The sequence below is a fragment of the Lolium perenne genome, chromosome 3, assembly GCF_019359855.2.
Source record: "Lolium perenne isolate Kyuss_39 chromosome 3, Kyuss_2.0, whole genome shotgun sequence".
NCBI classification, from domain to species: Eukaryota; Viridiplantae; Streptophyta; class Magnoliopsida; order Poales; family Poaceae; genus Lolium; species Lolium perenne.
The window spans coordinates 211,821,400-211,839,172 of NC_067246.2; the positions used below are offsets into that span (position 1 = coordinate 211,821,400).

The 17,773-nt window shown below is 42.8% G+C and overlaps 2 protein-coding genes across 3 annotated transcripts; one reads left to right on the top strand and one right to left on the bottom strand.

Annotated features, from left to right (window-relative positions):
• Nucleotides 1–1,649: 1,649 nt before the first annotated feature.
• Nucleotides 1,650–10,859, top strand: LOC127343255 (uncharacterized). 2 transcript variants are annotated; one of them, XM_051369383.2, is made up of 6 exons: nt 1,650–3,020; nt 3,521–3,661; nt 3,752–5,486; nt 6,645–6,868; nt 8,132–9,090; nt 9,266–10,859. In XM_051369383.2, exons 1-6 carry the CDS (start codon nt 1,731–1,733, stop codon nt 10,443–10,445), a joined length of 5,529 nt encoding a protein of 1,842 aa, XP_051225343.1. In that variant the 5' UTR covers nt 1,650–1,730; the 3' UTR covers nt 10,446–10,859. The 2 variants fall into 2 exon arrangements, with proteins under 2 accessions (XP_051225343.1, XP_071684416.1); XM_071828315.1 differs by having other exon boundaries at nt 8,150–9,090.
• Nucleotides 10,860–13,918: 3,059 nt separating this feature from the next.
• On the bottom strand, nt 13,919–16,644 carry LOC127343256 (putative receptor protein kinase ZmPK1). The gene has a single exon (XM_051369384.2). The coding sequence runs from the start codon at nt 16,527–16,529 to the stop codon at nt 14,106–14,108; it is 2,424 nt and encodes an 807-aa protein (XP_051225344.1). The 5' UTR covers nt 16,530–16,644; the 3' UTR covers nt 13,919–14,105.
• Nucleotides 16,645–17,773: the final 1,129 nt, after the last annotated feature.

Below are 17,773 nucleotides of genomic sequence, written 5' to 3' on the forward strand. Positions count from 1 at the left end.
GAATAGAATACTAATCCAAACATATTAAGAAATATTCAGAAAATTATTTCAAAAACATATATAGTACCATGTGATTTTTACATGACGGGCTAGGGACCTAAAAGCAGTTACAGAGGTAAATATAATTCTAATATGTAATCCATTTAACATAATCTAAGTGTACCATTTGGTCTGTGTATAAGTGAATTGCAGGTACAAATCTTTCAAGCTCGAGATTTAAAAAAATTAGGACTATTTACCGTCATATACAATACATATCTCGCTTCTTCTGGAGTTTGCATCTTTGTAAATGGAAAATGATGGCATGAGAACCAAAAAGAACAAATCCTGCTCAATAGTTCCAATTGTGGTGCCACTAATTAATTAATACCAACATCTCCACTAAAATGCGATGCACGTCAAGTACAGAATACCAAGTATTGCAGATCTTCAACAGATTGGTGTAGGCTTCAAAAGATATTAAAGTACAGAATTCGCATAATATTCTCCAGCATCAGGTCCATCACATGGTCATCATCAGCGCAGCACACACTTCCCATAGTATCATCAAGCTGGGCAGAGAAAATGATGAAGGAAGGCAACGCGCGCACCGACCCTATTTCCACAAGTGCAGAATCACCTGCAGTACCACGCTTAATCGTCCGGAGATTCGTATAGAAGGCGAGACGAAGGGTTCCTCTCGCTAGCACCAAAAATTCCACCAGATCTCCCACCCCTGGGCATGGACAGAGGGATCAGGAGCAGGACCATGGGCTTCTTGGGCACCTCTTTGTCGTCGTCGTGAATATTAGGGGGCCGAGGCCGATGATGGAGGTGCCAGTTCGCAAGGCGGAGCGGTAAATCCTGGCAGCGGCCGCGTGAAGAAGAGGCCAGAGGCTCCAGCTCACGAGGCGTTGCGGTAGAGGCCGGCGGCGGTCGCGCGAAGAAGAGGCCCAGGGATCCCGTTCCTCCCGCCGGAGGAGAGCGGCAGCGCCTGTCGCCGGGTATCGAGGCTTCTAGCGGGTAAGAGTCCTACAGATTACGATCCCGTGCTTTAATCAATTTGGTGTAGGCAGATCGATCGCTTCTTATTTGGATTGGAGAAGGAAAGAAGAGGGACTCGTGTTTGATCGGGATACTCAGGTCGAGGACGACGCCCAACCAGATCTTGCGGTCATCTCAGCTCGAGAGAGGGGATCTTTCGGGAAGAGGAGGAATAAAGGACTGAACCGGTACCCCACGAATCGGTACGGAGGTGGCATATGTGTGTTATATGTATTTTGGTGGAAGGGTAAAACGGTCTAAAAATTGTTGTTGACGAAATTTTTGGCAGAAATTTTGGTTAGACGGACCGAACCAAGGAAACGTTAGCTCCTTTATTATTAGGTATAGATTGGGTTTGAGCGGTGTTATCCTTCGACTGCCCTAAAAACAGAGCCGGCCGGTTTTCGTTTAGCTTTTTTTTTTTTTTTTTTTTTTGCTAGGAGATGATGCTCTAGGCCTCTAGCCTCTAAGATACGGCCATTACGGGAATATACGGGATCTCCATAGCCGTCGTTTCCATTGACGTTCAAAAGTTCAAAACTTTCAAAAATTCATGCCCGGAAAAATGGAACCCTATATCGGTGGATGAGACTGACATGGTGACACCACTTCCCCTCTCTCGACAAGGAAACGGCAAGGCCAAGTCTGAGACCCCCAAAACCCTTGTCAGCTCTGCGACTGCGAGCGGAGGGCGATTGCCTCCTCTGATGCCCCCCTCGACGCCCAAGCGGCGGCGCCCGCTTGGCGCCGCCGCCGCCGCCTCACCGCGCACCCGGAAGAAGCAGAAGCGCCTCGACGCCATCTGCGACGTCGCGCCGCCGCCTCCCCCGTGCGGCGGCGGCGGCGGCGACGGCCAGGATTCCGACGCGGAGGCCGTCCGCCGGAGCACGCGGTTGCGCCGCCCGCCGGCCACGCTCGACACGTCGCCGGCCGCCTCGCCCCGCCGCAAGAGGCCCCGCCGCGGCGGGTCCAGCGGGGGCTCGCGGAAGGGGGGTAGGGCACGCGGCGCGGCGGTTGCCCGATTAGTGGAGGGGGAGGAGGGGGAGGATGAGGAGGACGGCGGGGGAAATGCGGCGTGGCGCTCGCGGCTGCGGGATAGGGCTAAGGGGAAGGCCGGGGCGAGGAGGCGAGCGAGGTCCATGTGGTTAGAAGACGAAGATGGGGAGAGGACGGTGGCGGTAGGCGTTCGGGAGGGCACTAAGGAACATGAGGGGGCCGAGGAGTCATCCCGACGGAGGGGAGTCAGAGAGGGCGAGATCAGTTTAACCATTGATTTGACTGTAGGAACGCCCGAGGGTGTCACTGTAGTAGAAGAAGTAGCGGAGGAAGATGATGGTGATGAGGATCTGGAGGACGAGGAGGAAGAAGAAGCAACCAGTGTCGGAACTGATCTAGCCCAAGCCAACGTGGAGGAGGACAGTTTGCCAGGGGCACCTGTACAACTAGAAGGAGAGAATGATGATGAGTTGGCTTGTGCTGAGAATGCCAACAAGGCCGAGTCTGGCGATTCGGGGGAAAATGAGCAGCTCGGTGTGCACCATGGGCAGATTGCGGAAGTGAGCAGCCTTCCTGATGAGCAGCAAATGGAACTTGACGGTCCTGGTCCTGGTGAGCAAGTGGAAGAGGTCCAGCAGGATGAGCAGATGGATGGTGCCCCAAATATAGTGTTGTCTGGGGAGGCTCTGGATGAGAGAGCGGGGAAATCTCTAGTTTCAGATGAAAATCGAGGAGGTCTGGAAATCAAAGAAGGGAGGAGGTGCGGGCTATGTGGAGGAGGGACTGATGGGAGACCACCTAGGATCGCACTGCATGATACTGCCGACAGCGAGAATGAAGCCTACGAGGGTGCCTTGCCTTCGGAGGACCCAAACTATGATGTATGTGATGGATTCAGTGAAGATCCTGGATGGCTTGGAAGGTTACTGGGTCCAATACATGATCGATTTGGGATTGCCCGTGTCTGGGTTCATCAGAATTGTGCGGTTTGGAGTCCCGAGGTATGTTCCTCTGGTACATTTCAAAATTCTTATATGTTACTTGAATGTGTATGCTGAGTTGTATCTTTTTTTTCCCACATGCCGAGTTATTTGAATGTGTACCTTAGGTTCTTAGCTCTATTTTGCACAGGCAGATGGGCAGAAATGCCCTTGCCAATAAGCCCCTCTTTTTTTTTGAAAGGAAATTATAGGGAAGCCCTCGTAGTTAAATAGGAACCCGAGTGGTGGGTTGTACATCCACTCCCCCGCCAAAGATAGCCAGGCTTCCTCAGTAACCACCTTTTAGCTGCCATGTTTTTTTTTGCTGAAAATAGTATGTACCACTGTGTGGCCAAGTGGTTATGGACCTGCATTGTTTGTTGTTGATTTCTTGCTGAGCTCCAATAGAATGTATTGCCAGTAAACCTAGCTAAATTCTTCGGTATACATCATGCTAGTGATGCTAAGATTTTATGATGTATTGCTGGTATGAGAATCCATATTTTGGCGTCAAATTTCAGGTTTACTTTGCTGGTTTGGGGTGCCTAAAAAATGTAAGAGCTGCACTTTGCCGTGGAAGGCTTTTGAAGTGCAGTCGATGTGGCAGACCTGGAGCAACTATTGGGTGTCGTGTTGACCGCTGTCCGAAAACCTACCATTTGGTAATTACTTTGTGCTTAGGCTACATTTCATCATTCTATTATTGCTCTTTATTTAATATGCATTATTTTCTCCCCATCTGTATTCTGCAGCCTTGTAGTCGAACAGAATCCTGCATATTTGATCACCGGAAGTTTCTTATAACTTGCAATGACCATCGGCATCTCTTCCAACCCCAAGGAGATAAATATGCTGAACTACTCAGGAAGATGAAGATAAAAAAGATGAAGGCTGATCTCAGAAAGTTGTCACATGATGCGTGGAGAAAGGATATAGAGGCTGAAGAGAAATGGTTAGAGAACTGCGGGGAAGATGAAGAGTTCTTGAAACGTGAAGGGAAGAGGCTAAACAGGGATCTTTTGAGGATTGCACCTGTTTACATAGGAGGTTCTTCTGAAAATGAGAAGTCGTACCGTGGATGGGAATCTGTTGCTGGTCTTAGTGATGTTATTCAGAGCATGAAGGAAGTGGTGATACTGCCTCTTTTGTATCCTGAGTTCTTTAGCTCTTTAGGTCTCACACCACCACGAGGCGTTCTCCTGCATGGTCACCCTGGTACTGGTAAAACACTTGTTGTACGTGCACTAATAGGGGCATGTTCTCAGGGTAACAGAAGGATTGCTTATTTTGCTCGAAAAGGAGCTGATTGTTTGGGCAAGTATGTTGGTGATGCTGAGAGGCAGTTAAGACTTCTATTCCAGGTAGCTGAAAAATGCCAACCCTCTATCATATTTTTTGATGAGATGGATGGTTTAGCACCTTGTAGATCCAGGCAACAAGACCAGACACACAACTCAGTCGTCGCGACTTTGCTCTCATTGCTTGATGGTTTGAAATCACGAGGCTCTGTTATAGTAATTGGGGCTACGAATCGTCCTGATGCTATCGACCCTGCTCTTAGGAGACCAGGAAGGTTTGATCGTGAGATATACTTCCCGCTCCCGACCCTTGAGGCTAGGTCTGCTATTCTTTCGTTGCACACAAAAAAATGGCCAAGTCCTATTTCAGGCGCATTCCTCTCAGCTGTTGCAAGCCAAACTGTTGGATATGCGGGTGCTGACTTGCAAGCAATTTGCACCCAAGCTGCATTAAATGCTCTGAAAAGAACTTGCCCGTTGCAGGATATTTTACGCTTTGCTGAGAAAGGAACTGAACATGGGCGACTTCCTCTACCATCAATTGATGTGGAGGAAAGGGATTGGTTGTCTGCTCTTGCAGCTGCTCCCCCACCCTGTTCACAAAGGGAAGCAGGGATTGCTGCAAATGATCTAGTTTCCGCTCCGATTGATTCCTATCTTTTACCATGCCTTTTAAAACCATTACTTCACCTCCTTATTTCCCTCAATTTGGATGAACGAATTTGGTTACCTTCATCTGTTCTGAAGGCATCTTCCTTTATAAAGGAAGTTGTGTTTTCCTCTATGGAAAAGAACAATGTACCGCACACTTCGTGGTCATCCTATCTTCCCTCTTTGATACAGCAGAAGGATATTGCAAATAAGATTGAATCAATCCTGTCAAGCTATGGTCTTACAGCTTCCCAATTAGGAAATCATGGTTCAATGTTGTTAAGTCAGAACAAAGAACACGAGAAGTTTGATGACCGCAGGTTGATTTCCACTGGTTCTTCAAACAAAGGAGGGTTAGCATATAAATTATCAGGTTTTCGAGCTTTAGTTGCTGGAGAACCCAGATCAGGCCAGCGGCATCTAGTCCGTTGCCTTCTTCATGGTTTCATGGGTCAGATTGTAATACACAAGCTTGATCTTGCAACTATGGCACAGGAGGGAAATGGTGACATCCTTAATGGATTGACACAAATTCTTTGTAAGTTCCTTTAATTTCCTTTTACTTCTGAAATGTTGATTGAGAAATTGCCAATTAACTTTTTCCTGTAACTTGGGTGTTAGTGTTCTTTGCATGTGTATTATATTTTAGCTTATTTTATACTGTCTATATGCTTGTAGCAGAGGCTGGGATGAATAAAATCTCCACCATCTGAAAAAAGTGACTCATGAGTATGTGAAATGAACATCCACTCCGAAGTTATCTGTATAAGAATCAATCCCTTTACGCTTAATTTTTTTTATTCTGTAAGCAGATCTTGTCATTATGAAAGTTCATGGTGCTACTGTTTTTTTTATCAGAAGCTGTAGGGGAGGCTCTGACATTAATTGTTTTAGAAAAGAAATGTGTACAAAGGGAGAGATTACAATAGAGATGAGAATATACCAATGGGGCTGGGGAATATACAAAAGATAGAGCAAGGGAGACTAGGGGTTACTTATGTGCATGTGCTACTTTAATCTGATATGGCCCATACGGGCAGCCGTCCACAACTTGAACCATATTTTCACAAGCACTCTGCAGTTCACAAGAAGTAAAAACAGAAAACTTGTTTTTTTGATTAAAAACTTGTTTTGTTTACTCAAAAACAGTAGGTATATGAAAGTAGTTATGTACTCGATGTTGGATCTTTCTGGTGAAAAAAAGGTTGCGTTTCTGTTTGAAGAGTGCTTTGCAAATTTAAAACTGGGTTGATTATTTACATGGGACAGTTTGAGTTTGTTGATCCATTTGATGTTGAATTCATTTCAATTGAGCTGCACATTTCCAAATTGGATCATTAAACCTAAATTCATATATGCACTGAAGATTTATGCATCATGCAAATGATGATTCTTTATAGTTTGAATTTAATGCAAATCCATATCTGGCCTGATGTAAATTGACAAACTTAGTTTATCCTATTTCTGGCCACATCATCTGAGCTCAGAAGCCACTGTCACACCATCCGAAGGCATTCAGTAAAACGTTGATTCTGTGGTTTAAAATCATGGAAGATGCCCCATTCATTCTTTAGTCGGTGTCCAGTGATCTATTGACTATCCGTAGTTCCGTACTGTATTAGTAATTTAGTATCCTTCATTTGTTTCCAATGGATATGAATAAGTAACCATAGTTTATTTGCTTTTCCTTGACTAGTGAAAGGCCTAAACCTTGGAAGGTGTTTAATCTACATGCCTAGAATTGATTTATGGGCAGTCGACAAGGTCCATGAGCAAGAAACAGAAGACCATGGGCTCAACGCGGGGACAAGCAAGTTGTCCTCCTCGCCAATCGGAAGCATGACAAAATGTTCAGAAGTTTGGAATACATTGGTTGATCAGATGGATTCATTGTTAGCTTCTGTATCCATAAGTGTTCTGGTAAGCTTCATTTGCACTCTTCATGGGATATGCCTTTTCAATCCCTTTTTGCTTGTACTTTTCTGGATATGTATGTATATTCATTCTATCCTTTTCTGGTGAGTTCTGTTAAAGTATGTGTGGATTGCCCACCTTCTATCCATAAGTTCAGACTTCTGGTTCTACTGGTTGGTGTATTAAACTTAGTATGGTATCAGCGCAGAGGTCTTGGGTTCAAGTCTCAGATTTTGCAATTTAATAAAAAAACTTGCTATATTAAGTTTCATGCACCAACCAGTAGAACCCAAAGTTTGAACTTATAGAGAGAAGGTGGGAAATCCACATATACTTTAACAAATTCATGCTAAAATACTGAGATTTCAGGTTCATTAACATGACGAATAGAACTCTGGGGTTTCAGATTCATACAACATTAGCACTTGTTTGCATTTCTCTCTATATAACAATCTAAACTAAATCTCTGAACTGGTTACTGAGAAACAATGCCCAGAGTTACTATTAATATGAAATAATTAGTACGGAGTAGTAGTTTAGTTTAGTACATAGTCGATGGCCAACCACTTCCTTTTTGAATCAATACTTATATATTCAAATAAAAGGGAGGACAAATAGATGGAATGGCCCATATGTTACTGGATGCATTGAATTTAGCGTTTACTCCCCCTGGTTTCAAAATAATTGCCCAAAATGGGTGTAGCTACTCACTAAAACATGTCTAGATACATCTATTTTTGGGCAATTATTTTGAACCGGAGGGAGTACTAAATCATGCTTTTGGGCCTTACAAGATAGATATTTAAAAGGATATGCAGTGTATTATAATCGAAGACGAAGGACCTGCCTGGTGTTGTGATCTGTCTGTGTTGCAAAATATAGTTAGTTAAGAGAATCTTTACGTATGGCTATAATTTTTTTTAAATCTAAAAGCCACTGCATTGCTAAACTAAGTTCAAATTTGCTCCAGAGGTTAGTACCAAGTACTTTGTACCTGGGAGTCACTGCTCATAATCAATTGCACAACTTTGTATAGCAGTATTGCCCATGGATCTTAATAGCAACAATAGTGAGGTGCTCATAATTTGTGCTAATGATATAAAAGCTACATGGTGTTTGTTTCTGTCTTGCTGGTTAATCTTTGATCTCATGTTCGTGTAGAACACGCCACGGTGAATGTTATCATCATTGGCTATAGGCCCTTACTATCTTGGATTTGAGTTCTAGTGGTAATTGGCTGACCTGATTTTATGTAAATCGGAAATGTAGCTGATAATTCACTTTCAGGCCACTAGTGAGCTAAAGTTTCAAGATCTTCCATGTGGAGTAAAGCGCTTCTTCAGCACCCATGTTGTGGATCAATGTCTTAGTTCTTCAGAACACACCATACCAAGGTTCTCTGTGAATGTTGACAGCTATATTAGCTGTGACGATGTGCTCGATTCATGTGCTTTGCGGTTATCACATGACTTAATTCAGCATCATGTTCAGTTGTTACATGACAGAGCTCATAACAATTACGGTGAGCAGAAAGAAGTCTCTACTCCCATGGAAATTAGTGCACCACGTGAATGTAAATCTGGTGAGAACAAGGAATCAGTCATATTAGCAAAATCTTCTATGGACGTTGACAAACAACCCTCATGTCCTACTAAGCTAGCTACATGCAGTGCTCAGCTACAGCCAGCAGCATCTGATGTGAAAGATAAAGAGGAAAATCCCAAGAAACTTGATTTTCACGAGAGTGTCTCAAGAAATCCTTCTAGTAGAACTGTGAAGGGCAACGAATCAATTGCTATTATTGCCTTTGGAGTTCAGATACTGCAGCATCCTCAATTCTCCAAACTCTGCTGGGTTACCTCAAAACTGCGGGAAGGTCCCTGCACTGATATAAATGGACCATGGAAAGGCTGGCCATTTAATTCCTGTTTATGGCATAGCAGTAGCTCACATGATAAATCATTATCTGAAGAAAACACTGTTCTTAAGAGCAAGGAAAAGGCTCTTTTTGTGAGAGGACTGGTTGCTGTTGGTTTATTAGCATATAGAGAGGTTTATGCATCTGTTATGGAAGTCTGTGCTGATGTGAGGAAGGTCTTGGAACTGCTAGTTGGACAGATCCGAACTAAAATCTTGGAAAGAAAAAGTCGATATCGGTACTTTCATATCCTATCCCAAGTAGCATATCTGGATGACATCGTGAACAGCTGGGCATACACCTTCCAAAGGTATGACTAAAGAGTCTTTGTTTGTGTTTCTATTGATTGCCTGTATTGTTTCTTACTTAATTCAGGTAAAATATACAGCGCTTGGCCAACAATATGGTCTTGGTACTTAATATTGCTGATCTCATGACAAACTCTGCTGACCTTTTTCTTTTCTTCCTTTTGCTTTCATCTACAGATTACATCCTGACAATAATATAAGAGCATTAGGTACAAAGAAAACAAGTCTAGGAAAGTCCTGCACAAGAGAATGTGAAAGTACTAGCCATACTACAAAAAGCAATGTAGAGGCTGCTCCTCGTGGCTGCTCTCCCGAGGTGCAAAACAATTCAGCCCAGCAGTCACATGACCATCCAGTTGGCCCAGCTACCTGTCCTAGTGAGATGCAAGACTGCCCAGTCCAACAGGGTCCAGACCAACCTGAAATCCATAGTGTGGTGTGCAACCTTGATAGTGATCATTTGACATCTATATCCAGGATGGATGTAGTGGAACATGACCCTGTCCATCAGGCTTTGCATGACGTGCACAAGGGTCCCCTTACACCTGCAGATACAGTAATAAATGATGGAGGATCTGGTGGAGTAAACAATGGTGAAGAAAAGTGCAAACCAGATATTCAAAGATCTGAAAGCCTCTCTGAATCAGTCGAAGAGTTCAACAATATGCTAAGGGCAGAAAATTTCGTTGTGTCCTCAACTACCATTGACAATGTAGAAATATCCAAGAATGTGGCGTCTTCTGAAGCTCATGGCAATGGTAATGAGTTGAACACCAGCTTTCCTCTAAATGATGCTGAACCAGATCATTTAATTAATGGTCAACCGCAAGATAGCATAAAGAAGTTCCCTGCTCCAAAATCTTTGTGTCTCTACAAATGCTGCTCTGCATGCTTCGATGCCGTTTATAAGGTGTCCCATGATATTCTTTCAAATGCAGTACGGCCTAACCTTGATTGCTTAGCCGTCGATGATATGCATGACATTCTCTCATCATGCTCATCGAATCTACTAGCAACAGTTAGAAAATGCTACAGCTCTCAAGATCTAGTTGGCTGTGAAGAAAAAAATGGAAACAAATATTTTGTAGAAATCAGCTCAGAGCATTGTGCTTGTCAGAATGATGCTAGTTTTGTTTCAAGGGATTGTGCATGCCACCTGGAAAGCAGCGGAGAGGCTGAAACCAGTAATAAGGAGAGCCATTCTCTATGTGGGCGATCGTTAAGTTTTTTCTTTAAGGATGGTGTATTGATGCCACAAGATCTCACTGCAGGAACTACACTCGATTGCAACTTCAAAAGATTATGTTTTTGCTCAATACCAGGAACAATTTCTATGCTCGTTCGTATCCCCAGTTGATGTGATCATGCGAACATATAGAAATACAGTGTGTTATCCAATGCTAAAGATGCCACAGTTCATAGTTTTGTTCACCATAAGAATGGCAAGTCTTCTGTTTTCTCATTCTTGATGCAACTTTCAAGCTGCCTTCTGCAAAGAAATCCCCTTTATCGGTTATCGTTGGCAGTGAAATGCTGGCTTGTGTAGTCGCTGTGAGACATGAATTGGTTGGAGAAAACTGAAGCGGTTGATCTTTTGTTTGTTAATTAAGTGGCTCTGCTGTAGACAAGGACTGTTGTTACCGATGCTGGAATCTGTAGAACTAGATGAATGCTATGCCTTCTCGATTCTCATTGTATTATGTTTTATAACTCAATTCCATCAAGTTGAAACAAGGATGACAAATACTAACAGGCTCGGGTGTTACCTTCAGTCTGGTTACTGGTATGCTTTCTAATGAGCAACTCTCATTCAGCATGATCATTCTGTATAATTGAGTTTGGTGTTATTTAGACATGCACATAGTGTTTCGATTGTGACCAAACTCTACCTTACCAATTTATTTGCTATGACCAAAAAGTTGGTGTGTGTTTCGATGGTTGCCAATTTTTTGGCATGCCCAATTCCCCAATACCAACTCTAGTTCATTTTTTTAGCCAATGTTGGCCAATTCATGGGCAAGCAAGACATCAACCAGGGCTTGCCAATCTTTGGTAGGACAACCCTGCGCATAAATAATGACTAATGTACTTTTAGTTTAATGACAAATTTGAGTTTTGGCAGCAGAAATAATGACTAATATAGTAATATACTTTTGTTGATTGGTGATGACATTAACTCTTTTTTTTTTAACAATATGGATAAAGCAGTGAACCTTAGATGCCAGTAAGAAACCCTATCAGATGTTTGAAGCATATGATGACTGGTGGGTTAGAGCCCAATTGACGATATATATTATATTATATGCAATGGTTAGGTTGCATATTTGGCCAAGTGTCTGAGTACTGCCAGTTACCTGTCATAGCCATGCAATATGTTCATTGTGTCAAGGTTTGTACTTGGCTACGACTTATCTCTTTTGAAGCTAAGCAAGTTCCACCGGGTATTTTTTGTTGGACTAGGGGTAGTTGGAGGCATGATATAACTTTCCTACGTTTTTCGAATCAAAACTTCATATTTTTGTTAGTGCACTGATTCCAGATGGTGGATTAGCACTTATTACTCGTGCAAATGCTGGTCAGGATTACTAGAAACGTGTAATCCTATTCTGGGTCTTGAAACAGAAAAGGCCAGATATTATCCAGCTAGTGGCCAAACTGGTTTTCATATGGTTTCTTTGGAAACAAATGGAAATTTGAATCATGGTTATAAGTTATAGCAGGCTGTCCTTTCTTCCTGATGCATGTGTACCTCCTGGTTATATATGACTAGGTTTGATAGTGAAATGGTCTGGGCCCTGTGTCAGTACCGCTGACAATTTTTCACATAATTTGTGTTACTACGACCTACAGTCTTGTGTTATCCACTTGCTTTGTTCCTGTTTGGACTGGTTTGAGCTGTCTTGAGGTACCACAGGGTTGACTTTCCAAGATCAAAGTAAAACCAGCTAATTAATTTCATATTGTATTGAGAAATCCCATTTAAGGTGCTTCTTGATGCAATAAAGTAGCTAGACAATTTCATCACTTTATGTTCGCGCTTGGCAGGTACTTTAGTGCTTCCTATATGACGCAGAGCGTAGCACTGGCAGCTCTTTCTCAATGAACTGTAATTTTAAGCTGATCTTTCGCAAACAATGCAGTGGAGGTTGTAGCTAGTAAGAGTTAAATGGAACGAATAAGGTATTACCATGGGCCCACTGGGCATGAGGGTGTCAAAGGGCACTGCTTCTATACCTTTTATTGTGAAACAAGTTAATGCCTCTGACTACATTCTCAATGCTTCCCGAGAAAATTAAATATGTGAGGGCCTTATCGAGAATCTGTAAAAGTCTAGCTGTTTCCTTCTAATTAGTGGAAAGATATGCAGATCTTCTGCGCATTCTCAAAATATAATAAAAAAATGCTCAAGGTCCCTTAGGCCTTTTATGTCATCAGATTTGCGTTAATTACACCAATCAGCATGGAGATCTTATAGTAACAGAACTACTCATAGTGCAGCATAGCAGTTCGGCTTAAGTGATGCCTGCCATTCTTCATGCTATTGTATACTGCAGATCTGATTAGAATGATGCATACTTTGTTTCCAAAGAGAGAAAAGAGATGGCATGTGAACCTGAAAACACTGCACGACTCACTGGAAGATGCAGTTTTGTTATAACATGATTAAAACATTTCACATTTCAGCGTTGGAAGTTCTGTGCAGCCTTTTCAAGCCATGGAAGGTTGGAATAATATTTTTGCAGAACTCCTGTCATGCCAGGAGAAAGTTTTGATTTATTGAACAGGTCAAGAATATCTGGCGTTAAAGAAGAATCATTATTGCCATGAGAAGAGTGCCTTAAGTGCAAGTAAGTTTTCGCTTAGCATCTCAATAGTTTTTGTATTAAATTCTTACTTCTGAATTTTCGTACATAAGGTTCAAAATAAGTCATAGAAGAAATTGCTATTAAATAATATTTAGGGATTTCCCCCAATGCAGTTGTCTTTTTTTGTGTACTTTTGGCGAAAATTGAAGTATTTATTTGTATAGAGAAAACCACAAGAGTTGATAAAACGATATACGGATGGCATGTTCCTCTGAATTTATTACCGATAAAGGGTATATACTGTCTTTATACGCCAACGCTTTGCTAAATGAGTAACTGCACTGTATCCAGTCTCTAGTTTGGTGTTTCTGAAGTGTTCCTGTTCTCCAAATCTCGTGTCAAATGTACTTTGCTAGACGAGTAGCTGCACCAAATACTGGTTTTACATGATCTTACCATAACAACTAGGCAACATTGTGTTATTCTTGTCAAATTTGGAAGCAGGAACTAATAGTTTTAATTTGAGTAGAGAAATATCCTGCGTAACACAACCACATTTGCGTCTTAAAGGAAAATTCAAGACATCAGTGCTCTTTGATGTAGAGTAACACACAAAAACAACACTGGCTGAATGTATAAGTAACCAAGTGATAGAAGGCACAGTTAACTACGCACTTCGTGATGAACCACACAAACCACGTTCATCTTTCAGCTTGTCTAATCTGCTATCTACAAGGAATGACGAATTTACTGAAATTCATCAATAATGATTATATTGTTCTGTGTTTGTCTGTTTGCTCAATTCGCTAAATATTCATGGGGCTTATGAAACTGTAAAGGAAAAGCAACTGGTGTGGAAGAAAATAATGTACTACTCTATTGCAGATCTATGTCTAGAAACTATTTGCAGAACCCATTTAATTGTCTTCTAACTCTTTCAGCATTAGAAACATTTTATACCAGAACCCTCACAAATGCAAGAACAGTAATAACAAGATGACGTATATACGAGAGCCAAATACTGCACACCTAATTTTCCTTACCAGTCTTGCAGCCTCTGATGATACCAAACACAATTTCAGTAACACAAGGTAGAATATCTGGAGGATGGATCTAATCTTTCCATTTCATGCTACAAGGTATACAACTTAGAAAATCACATGATTGTTTAAGACTAAGCTTTATTCATTCACGCTTCTGGTCACATGTGATCAAAAGTATGCAGGATGGTAATCTTCATCATCGTACACCATGAGATCTTTGGCAATCTGATCCATTGTTGGCCTCTTGCTTCTTTCGTCAAGACATGAAATTGCTATCTTTGTCATAACTGTTGCTTGCTCATGATTGAAATGCCCTTTCAGCCTGGCATCCACTATATCCAGGTCTGCCCCACTAGTGAGCATCTGTTTCACCACCTGAACAAATTGCATCAACCCCATCTCTTCTCTGCCTTCTGTTTCCCCACTCGAAATTTGCAATGAGTCAATATCTTCTTTGCCTACTGTCACCTCACTGGAAAGTCTACTCCCGGTGACAATCTCTAGAAGCACAACTCCATAGCTGTAAACATCTACCTTTGCATCGATTGGCAGATTCAGTACCCATTCTGGTGCCATATAACCCATTGTGCCTCTCATATGAGTAAAATTTAAGCTAGAACTATCTCTGTTGGAGAGCTTGGATAGTCCAAAGTCTGCTATCTTGGCTTCGAATTCTCGTGTCAACAGTATGTTTTCTGGCTTTACATCACAATGGACAATCCATTCGAGACATTCATGATGCAGGTAAGCAAGGCCTCTTGCTGTCCCCAACGCAATCTTGAACCGCTGACTCCATGAGAGCAGTCTTTCAGTGTCTCTGTCATCAAAAAGGTATCTGTTCAATGACTCATTCTCCACAAACTCGTAGACTAATAACCTGTGTTGACCTTCTGAGCAAAACCCATACATTCTTACCAAATTCATGTGATTGATCCTCCCAATTAGAGTCACTTCCGCCCAAAATTCCTCTTCACCTTTTCTAACATCTGTAAGCTTCTTTACTGCCACAACCTTCTTGTCTCCGAGTATTCCCCTGTAAACTACTCCATTGCCACCTTTCCCGAGCTCTTCTTTGAATTTTCCTGTTGCTTCAACCAACTCGCGGTATGTAAACCTCCTGAACTGGCTTGTTATCATTTTGTAACCTTCCTCCACGGACTTGGGCATGTTATGCATTTTGAAAAGAACATACCATCCTGTTATGATAAAAAGCAATTCAACTGCTCCTAATATAGCAGCAAAGGTGTAGAAGTATGCCCATGTTATGTTGTCAGAGTTTTTGCTGTATGCAGATACTAGCATAACCTTGGATCTCTCTGGGCTGCAGGCCGTAATACCAGTATGTTTGGAGGCCGAAGATGTTGAACTGACATTCTTAGGAACTTTGAAGTAGTTGTCTCCTGGAAAATATGGAAAAACCTGGCCATTGTAGAGCAGATTTTTAGTGTAACATAAACCCTCTCCACCTTTGTATGTGAAAGATATGCACAAGCAGCTCTCCAAGCAAATCTTGGTGCATTCTTCAAGTGAGATTGACGTATTGGAAGTAAGATCAAAGCCATAGAAGTCACCATGAGGAACTTTGATGAATGTAAATTCCTCATATGGTTGCCCACAGTCGATGCGGAATGTTGGCGTGCAGCCTTTGTTCCAATTCTCCGGATCAATCATCTTATATCCTGGAGGACAAGTGCAACTGACACGACGTGGCGAGTACTCACAAATTCCATTCCTTCCACACAATCCATGCACATAGCACATCTGCTGTACAGCTTCCCCTGTAATAGCCCAGTTACCATTTGATGCATTCAAGCTGTACATTCTGAAGTTCCCATCATAATCAATGGTAATCCTCCTCTTGATCCCCAAACCTAAATCCGAAGCTATCATTCTGAACCCATCACTTGACAAGAAATTGCCCTCCTGGTCCAGGACTGCTATCTTGCTGCTGTTGAACCTGGTCCGACCATTTTGTAGCGCATTGTAATCTGGACTTGGCCAGTATATGCTTGTGATCTCTGGTCCATTGTACAGGAGCCGCAGGACGTTATCATTGTCAAAATAGAGGCGATGATAATCAGAATGAGAGGCCAACCTGTTTTCTCTCGTCAGATGCTGCGACGGAAGCAAGGTGTTGGTAGGCGAATCGAAGCTCTGCCATATGATCTTATCAGCCGAGGCGTTGATCACAAGGTTCCCGGTGTCGAGAAGAGATACTGTTGTGTGCTTGCCCCAGCTCGTGTTGCTCTCCCATGCTGTGGAGCCATTGACATCAGTAAGGACCAAGTTTCCGTCATGGTTCAAGGATATCATGGAGCGTTGGCCATTCACCGGAAAGCGAGGATCTGCTGTCCAGACGACGGTCTTGTCGGTGGAATGTGTGAACCAGATAGAGAAGTAGAAGGCAGCATTCGTGTCGTTTCCGGATGGGTAGAAGCCGCAAGAAAAGGTAGTGTCTGGTGAGATGAGCAAGACTTTCTCATGATCTACTTGCAGAGATGTGCCTGTGCTCATGGTGTGCCATGGGGACGCACAAGAGCACAACAGAAGGGAGAGGAAGGAAAGGAGGATTGGATAGACGAGTCCAGACATCTTTTTTCTGGTTGTTGAAGGTGATGGCAGGGAGTATGCCCTCTTATGTATCCAGCGCGGGCTGTTTTGAGTGGTGCCTGTCCATTTCGTGACCAGTAGTATTATGTACTACTAATTATGGCTGGCTTTGTACTGCTTTGAGCATCTGCTCGTGCTAGGGTGGAATCTGCAGTATACTGCTTTCGACTTGTGATCTTGACTAATTTATCAGGTCGTCGAGGAGAAATAGGTCATTCATACTAATCAGGCTTTATAAACTTAAAGCCGGGCAATGATACATGTTATATAAAAAAATAGGCCACTCATATTCTGTTTAAGTTCTCTCCAGATCTCCCTTTTTTTTCTAGGCAGGAAAATTCCACCAAATATCGCTTTCACATATGGTCCACAGCCCACAGGGGTAACATGACCCATAGATATTGATCATGTGCTCTGCTAAAAAAAAAGATATTGATCATGTGCTATTCTCCGTGACCACTGACCCGGAAATGTTTCTTTGAAAACGACCTACCGATTACAGTGCTGCTCAGTCCTTTGCATCTTTTTATGGACGGAGAGACTATTATTATCTGTTCATACGTGTACCCATGTGATCATCTGATGGCCATCGTGTATTAGTTTCGTAGTACTGTATATTTTATGGTTCGAATCCCTCTATTTAAATATGGATCTCGTCTTGTAGGAATTTTGGCTTGGCTGGTGGGAACGACAAAACAATTTGGCAACTCTACCTCAAGCATCTGTCCTAGTTTTCCTAAATAAAGTGGTCTCACCGAATAGTTTTGGCATCTTGTCCCAATCTTGTTTGGCGGTATCTTACTACTACTTGCCTTCCGTGGTGCGTATTTTCTAACAGAATTATTTGTGTTGAAAGTAACTTGTTGTACCGATTGTACCTGGTTCTGCAAGCGCCGGGCAATGTTCGTATTTGGCTTGGGTAAACAGACGGCGTCGACTCTGTTCTCCCGTGTGAAGTGGGACCCGTCGGCTGATGATGCCTGAAGTGAGAACCCGTCCTTCTGTTTGTCAGGCTGCCGAATGGAAAAGGCCCACCATACCCAGCCCAATGCTCCAGCACATGAATGATGATGAATCATGATTAAACAAACGAAAAACAAATTTCCGCTTCCCAACTTCGCGTCCTCCCCTCCCCTCCGCCATTGACGCTGGCGCCATTCCCCTCTGCCTGATTCAACTCCGGCCAACTCCCGCCGCCTACGAGCGCGTGGAGAACTCCCATCGAT

Excerpts from the sequence above, each read along its gene's own strand:
- LOC127343255 (XM_051369383.2), top strand. The coding sequence starts at position 1,731 with ATGCCCCCCTCGACGCCCAAGCGGCGGCGCCCGCTTGGCGCCGCCGCC. Across the intron at positions 5,487-6,644 it reads TGGATTGACACAAATTCTTT|TGAAAGGCCTAAACCTTGGA; the intron begins GTAAGTTCCTTT and ends TTCCTTGACTAG. Across the intron at positions 6,869-8,131 it reads CTGTATCCATAAGTGTTCTG|CTGATAATTCACTTTCAGGC; the intron begins GTAAGCTTCATT and ends TCGGAAATGTAG.
- LOC127343256 (XM_051369384.2), bottom strand. The coding sequence starts at position 16,529 with ATGTCTGGACTCGTCTATCCAATCCTCCTTTCCTTCCTCTCCCTTCTG.